This window comes from Primulina tabacum, chromosome 9 (assembly GCF_025594145.1).
Source record: "Primulina tabacum isolate GXHZ01 chromosome 9, ASM2559414v2, whole genome shotgun sequence".
NCBI classification, from domain to species: domain Eukaryota; kingdom Viridiplantae; phylum Streptophyta; class Magnoliopsida; order Lamiales; family Gesneriaceae; genus Primulina; species Primulina tabacum.
In genome coordinates, this window is record NC_134558.1 from 16,852,722 (window position 1) to 16,859,717 (window position 6,996).

Genomic DNA, 6,996 nt, shown 5'->3' on the forward strand with positions numbered 1-6,996 from the left:
CAGTATCAAAAGTTATAACAATGATGAATAATTATACAAATTAAAATTTTAAATTGGTATGTCTTAACAGTTGAGAGTAATTGAATGTTAGACAACATGAATATTAAAACATTGAAACATCAAACATAAGATTCTAAGAAATTTGATTTGAGTGAACAATATCTCTACTTTCTAAATCCACTCGAGATGTTAATTAAAATATATTTTAAAGTGATCTTTTTTATCGCACTACCATATATATCTATTCTAAAAGTAGTTCCGGATATATTTAAGTGTCATTCTTTAACTTAAATACATTTAGAACATAATTAATATATATTATGGAGAGTACTCTACTCAGGTTACGATCATGATAATTAAGAAATTGTTAATCATTAGTACCGAAAAATTATTGTAATTTAATTATATATATATATATATATATATATATTATGTCTATTATGAAACGATCTCATTAATTTATATCTGTAAGACGGGTCGATTTGATCCATATTTAGAATGAACAATGATATTTTAACATTAAAAGTAATATTTTTAAATGGATCGATCAAATAGGAAATTTATCTGACAAAATAGACTCGTGAAACTCTTTCCTGACAATTTTATAATATATTTTATGGATTATGTAAAGAATGTAATTATTATAGTTGGGCATGATAACATTTAATATATATGTTAATTGTCAGACCCAATTTGCTGAGTTATTGAAGATGACCAGCTCACCAAACCCAATCAGTTAAATGGTGGAATCATTTCAGAAAACCACAAATGAACTATTTAATTACGCCAAATTAATTACGATCACGGAAATTAGCTATTTAATTATATTCCATTCATCATAATTTTTTACGTTGACCTTAAGTGCCACCTTTGCATAGCATGCATCTCATGAAATAGCACACGCATATACGATTCCATATTCGTAATCTATCGCAAATTGTCCACATTTAATTTTACGCAAAACCAATCGACCTCTAGCTGTCATCTGTATATAATATAAATTAGAACGTTGCATATTAATAAACACACATATAAATACATATATAGAAATGTGGGTTGAACCAACTATGAAACATGATATGATTCCTAGTGAATATTAAAAGCAAGCACGAATATTTGGAAGAAAACGAGCCCTCAATCGAATAACGCAACTAATCTTTAGTTTTTTTCCGATCTTTGAAACAATTATATTGTTATATTTGCCCTAGAACTATAAAGTTTAGTAACAAATAATAAAAAAATAACAATTGATCACAAGTGAACTTTCAAAGAACTGTGAAAAAATATCACAAAACATCACAAAGCAATACACTTTTGTAAGTTTGTTTTTGAGTTATTTTGAGAAAAACACAAAAGTTGTAGCAAAGTCAAAGCTTTTGGTGAAAGATAAAATCTAAATAATATTCAATAATCTTGATAATTTTCAAGTTTTACATGTTTAATATGCAAAAAATTAACAATACAATGTTTCCTAGTGTTATAGAACTCTAAAATAGGCAAAAAAAAATTGTTTCACGCGTCGTCGTGTACGGATGAGCACTAGAACCATGCTGCCGCATGGAGGTTGCTGTTGTGCGCAAAGGTCGGTGCAGTGTGTGGTCGCGCTGTTGTTTGTGCTCTGCTGCCCTGCGTACATAATTTATTGCACGGGCACACAGCTGTGCACTGAATAATGCTGACGCGTGGAGGTTGTTGTTGTGCAGTGACAGGTTGGTGCAGTGTGTGGGCGCGCTTTTGTGTGTGCTCTGCTGCCCTGCGTACATACTTTATTGCACGGGTGCACGGCTGCGCTTCTAGGATTGTATTATTGGCCCTCAAATGCTCGAATTCTTGGTTACTCCAAAACGATTCCACGAAGTACTTCTTTGAACTCCTTTTACTTTCTTGAATGATGCCCCGGAATGACCCGGGTTCGGGATGGGCCCCGGGACTTCCCGGACCATGAAGCATATCCATGGTTAGTGCCCAGGCCAAGATGGATACTCTCAGGCCAATAGTATGACAAAATGGACTAATGTCTTGAGCCATTAGACCACCCGGGACACGATTTCCCCGAGATGTGGAATACCCGAGTTCTTCTGTAATTAACCTGAGAGGCATTCTGCTCGGTCACCTCGATATGAGTGAATTATTTAATGCCGTCGATAGACAGTGTGTATAGCCGACCTATCTCTGACACTAATGCAAGTGGTCAATGAATCAAGTAGTCTGGATGTGAAAAGTGTGCGATTTGACATGTCAGAGCAATAGGGTATAATCAGCCACCCTATTATAATTAATGCTCAAACACGAGAAACGAGGTCATCATTGCATCCTCTACTATAAATATCAGGTTCTCTATTTGCATTTATCATCTATTTCACATATTAATTTACACATTTAATACTCTCATTTACTATACACCAATCCCACAACCATCACTTGGTTACATTGGTTCTTTTCTTGAGCTATTCACTGACTTAAGCATCGGAGTGGCCACGCCGGACACCCCTCCGGCGCCCATTCACGTGCTTATTTTTCTGTGCACAGATCTCATAAATCGGACCGAGAAGTTGTGAGATTCAAGCCAGGCATCCAACTCATATTTCCTTCGATATTTTGATAGTTTACCCGGCAGAGTTCCCTACCCGACTCGTCCATTTCGTCCGGGTTGCATCATTGGCGCCGTCTGTGGGAAATTTGAGTTCTAAGGCGTTGATATGGCCCCTACTAGAAGAGCAAACCAAGACACTTCTCGAGTCCAGGAGGAGAACAATACTCGTCTTTCTGGTGCAGGTGGCCCTCCCCCTAATGGTTCTCAACCCACCATTCAGTTAACTCCCGATGAGTTAAAAAAGATTATCACTGATGCTGTTAAGATGGCTACGGCAAAGAAGGCCACCACTCGTCATTCCAGTCATCCTGAGCAGCAACGTGAGCAGCCGCAAGAGGAGGAAAGAAGGGAGGAGGAGAGGGAATCAAGTGCGGGTTCTAAGGAAAGAAGGGAGGAGGAGAGGGAATCAAGTGCGGGTTCTAAGTCCCCCACCGTTGCGGAAGAATTAGGGGAGTTGAGGAAGAAAGTCAAGATATTGGAGGGGCAGGTTGGTTCTAAGGGCAGTGCTCCCGTTGTAAAAGGTTGCCCGTTCTCAGATATCATTGTCCGGGAGCCACTACCCGGGCATTTCAAGTAAGCCAAAATCAAGGACTATGATGGGAGTTCCGATCCCGAGGAGCACCTCGCTCGTTTTGAAAACATGGCCATGTTGCACTGTTATGGAGACCAAATTAAATGTAAAGTGTTCCTCACCACCTTAGTGGATTCTTCACAAAGATGGTTTGAAGGATTGACGCCACAAAGCATCAATTGCTTTGAAGACTTCCAAAAGGTATTCTTGCATCAATTTAGCAGCAGCAAGAAGTACAAGAAGACTGCTTTCAGTTTATTTGAGGTAAAGCAGAGGCAAGATGAAACCCTAAGGGCGTATCTCAAAAGATTCAACCGAGTGGTCCTGGATGTGCCGGCCTGTGCACCCGAGACGAAGACTACAGCGTTCATGCAAGGGCTGTGGGAAGGGGATTTTTTCCGATCCTTGACTAAGAAATTGCCCGGGAGCTTCGAAGATCTCTTATCCCGAGCAGAGAAATACATTAATATGGAAGAAGCGCAAAATCAGAAGAGAGAGGCCTTGAAGAGATCAAGAGGAGATCGGGCTGTCAAACCCGAAGAAAGAGCCCCCAAGAAAAATGGCTCGGGACATTTCTCTCATGTGCCTTTGAGAATTGCCCGGGACCAAGAGGTTCAAGAATGCAGCTCGGATGTAGCCCCGCTCCCCAGTCCTGTGGCGAGAGCGTCGAAGCCAGAACAGAAGGGGTACTGCACCCTTCATAAAGATTGTTCCCATAACACCAATGAATGCCAGATCCTGAGGAAGAAATCCATTATGCACCCTATGCCAGCATCCCGTCCTCCTCGAGATAACTCTAGACAACCACCTTGGTTATCTAGACGTCTCGGACCGAATATTCCTCCAAAAGCAGTTGACCTCCGAGTGGAAGCAAGAGGGAAGAAACAAGTTCCCGAGGAGAAATGAATAGACAAGTTGAGAGGAAAGACCCTTCTCCAAGCCGAGGAGTAATAAAGATGATCTCGGGAGGGTCCACAGATGGTGATTCCAATCGAGCCCGGAAAGCAAGGAGTAAGAGGGAGTGTTTGGAGGTTGATGGAGGGAGGAGAGACGAGCCAGTCATAAGCTTTGGACCAGAGGACCTCAGAGGAGTTAGTCTACCTCACAATGACGTCTTGTCATTCAGGCCCGAGTGGCTAACTATGATGTGTTGAGAGTATTTGTTGACAATGGCAGCTCGGTCAATGTCATCTTCAAGGAGCCACTGGTCCAAATGGATTTACATGGGAATCAGTTAGAGGCGGTTGAGACTGTCTTATTTGGTTTTGCTAGACATGATGTATACCCTGAGGGGGAAATCACTCTACCCCTGACCCTGGGCACAGAAGACCTGAGGAAGACAGTGATGACTGTTTTTACAGTGGTGGATGCCCCATCCTTGTACAACATCATATTGGGAAGGTCGGCCATGAATGAAATGAGAGCCGTGGCCTCCACTTATCACAAGAAAATCAAGTTCCCAGTGCGAGGACAGGTTGGAGAAGTTAAGGGAGATCAGCCCTCTTCTCGGAGGTGTTATGGGGAAACAGTCCGGGTAGATCAAAAGAAGGCAAGGAGGGAAGGGAAGGAGAGAGGATGTCAAGAGGGGGTCAAGGAGAGAGAGGTGCACTTTGTCGCTGAGGAAGAACAAGAAGAGGTGGAAATTGAGCCAGGAAAGCACGTCCGGGTGGCCCGAAACATCTGCACGTCCACCCGGGTAAATCTCTTGCAATGTTTGAAAACTAACATCAGTGTTTTTGCCTGGTCTCAACAGGAATTTTCCGGGATCTCGCCCCAAGTGGCCGAGCATAAATTAAATATCCTCCCGGGATCCCGGCCCGTGAAGCAAAAAAAGAGACATTTTGGCCCCGAAAAAAATAAAGTAATTGAAGAGCAAGTGGGAGAGTTGCTAAGGGCCGGGCATATCAGGGAAGTCCAATTTTCTACCTGGCTGTCAAATGTGGTTCTCATCCCAAAATCTACTGGAAAATGGAGAATGTGTGTTGATTTCTGGGACTTGAATAAAGCATGCCCAAAAGATTGTTATCCACTCCCCCGAATCGATTAGCTGGTAGATTCCACTTCTGGATGCGAGTTATTAAGCTTTCTGGATGCATATCAGGGGTATCACCAAATCCCCTTTGCTCTGGAAGACCAAGATAAAGCAAGTTTTATTACCTCTGGGGGCACCTTTTGCTATGTCGTTATGCCTTTTGGCTTGAAAAATGCGGGGGCTATGTACCAACGCTTGATGAATATTGTCTTCCAAAAGCAAATAGGTCGGAATATTGAGGTGTATGTGGACGACATTCTATCAAAACCCTGGAAGTCTCCCACTTCATTGATGATTTAGCTGAAACTTTCACCACTTTAAAACAATATGGAATAAAGCTCAATCCGGGCAAGTGCGTGTTCGGGGTCAGGAGTGGTAAATTTTTGGGTTTTTTGGTAACTGACAGGGGGATAGAGGTTAACCCTGAGAAAATCAAAGCAATAATGGACATGCCTTCACCTCAATCTGTCCGAGATGTGCAGAAATTAACCGGGAGGATTGCCTTCCTGTCGCGCTTGATTGCCCGATCTGCCCATCGGAGTTATCCATTCTTCCAAGTCCTACGGAAAGCGCAAAAATTTGGCTGGGACGACAAATGTGAACAAGCTTTTCAGGACTTGAAGAAGCACCTGGCCGATTTGCCTATTTTAGCCAAGCCCGAGCCCGGGGAAAAATTATGGGTCTATCTCTCCGCCACTGAAATTGCTGTTAGCTCTGTGCTCATCAAGGAAGAAGGAGCCGATCAGAAACCAATATATTATGTCAGTCATGCCCTTCGAGGGGCAGAGTTAAAATACAGTGAATTGGAGAAGGTAGCATTAGCCTTGGTAATGACTGCTCGAAAGTTGAGGCCATATTTTCTCTCGCACCCCATTGTGGTCCTCACCAAATCTCCCCTCGGAAGAATCATAACTCACGCCGAAGTCTCCGGGAGAATGGTCAAATGGACTGTGGAGCTCGGGGAGTATGATATTGAATACAAACCCCGAGCTGCTATAAAAGCCCAGGCATTAACGGATTTCTTAACAGAAATGATTCAACCAGTCGAAGAAGAGGTATGGAGGGTGTTTGTTGATGGCGCATCAAACCTATCTGGATGTGGAGTGGGGGTTGTCCTAATCGCCCCATCAGAGGAGAAAATCAAGTTGGCTTTGAGGATTGATTCGAGGGTTACAAATAACGAAGCAAAGTATGAAGCTGTTTTGGCAGGGTTACAGGCTGCCCGGGAAGTTGGTACTTCCCGAGTCATTATCTATTCTGACTCCCGGTTGGTTACACAGCAGATCAAAGGGACGTATGAGGCCAAAAATGAAAAAAATGTTCAAATATTTAAGGCTCATCACTGCTCGGACATCGTCTCTGACAGACTGGAGTATCGAGCAAATTCCCCGGGAGGAAAATGTAGAGGCCGATGCCTTTGCCAAATTGGCTGCTTCCATGACCGATATAGCTACTCGGGAGTTTCTCTGCTTTACCCGGTTAATGCTCTCTATTGATGAAGAAATACCCCCGGTCCAGAAAAGCTCATGGATGACTCCTATTGTGGAATACATAGTACATGAAAAGCTCCCAGAAGACCGAGCCCAGGCTGCGAAAATCAAAAAACAAGCGCCCAGGTTCATCTTTTTGAATAATGTTTTGTACAGGCGATCCTACCAGGGCCCATTACTCAAATGCTTGTCAGAAGACGAGATAGAGTATGTCCTCCGGGAAATACACGGAGGATGCTGTGGCGAACACCTCGGTGGAACAGCTCTGTCTCGAAAAACTATATTGGCCGGTTCTGGTGGCCTCAGATGA

At 42.9% G+C, this 6,996-nt stretch overlaps 2 protein-coding genes across 2 annotated transcripts; both read left to right on the top strand.

Annotated features, from left to right (window-relative positions):
• The first annotated feature begins 3,233 nt into the window (after positions 1–3,233).
• LOC142556952 (uncharacterized) lies at positions 3,234–4,070 on the top strand. The gene has a single exon (XM_075668436.1). It carries the CDS (start codon positions 3,234–3,236, stop codon positions 4,068–4,070), a length of 837 nt encoding a protein of 278 aa, XP_075524551.1.
• Positions 4,067–6,996, top strand: LOC142556953 (uncharacterized). Its single transcript, XM_075668437.1, has 5 exons — positions 4,067–4,195; positions 4,291–4,860; positions 5,266–5,438; positions 5,603–6,429; positions 6,563–6,996. The coding sequence occupies exons 1-5, from the start codon at positions 4,067–4,069 to the stop codon at positions 6,994–6,996; spliced, it is 2,133 nt and encodes a 710-aa protein (XP_075524552.1).

Excerpts from the sequence above, each read along its gene's own strand:
- LOC142556953 (XM_075668437.1), top strand. The coding sequence starts at position 4,067 with ATGAATAGACAAGTTGAGAGGAAAGACCCTTCTCCAAGCCGAGGAGTA. Across the intron at positions 4,196-4,290 it reads GTAAGAGGGAGTGTTTGGAG|GCCCGAGTGGCTAACTATGA; the intron begins GTTGATGGAGGG and ends CTTGTCATTCAG. Across the intron at positions 6,430-6,562 it reads ACAGGCTGCCCGGGAAGTTG|ACTGGAGTATCGAGCAAATT; the intron begins GTACTTCCCGAG and ends CGTCTCTGACAG.
- LOC142556952 (XM_075668436.1), top strand. The coding sequence starts at position 3,234 with ATGGCCATGTTGCACTGTTATGGAGACCAAATTAAATGTAAAGTGTTC.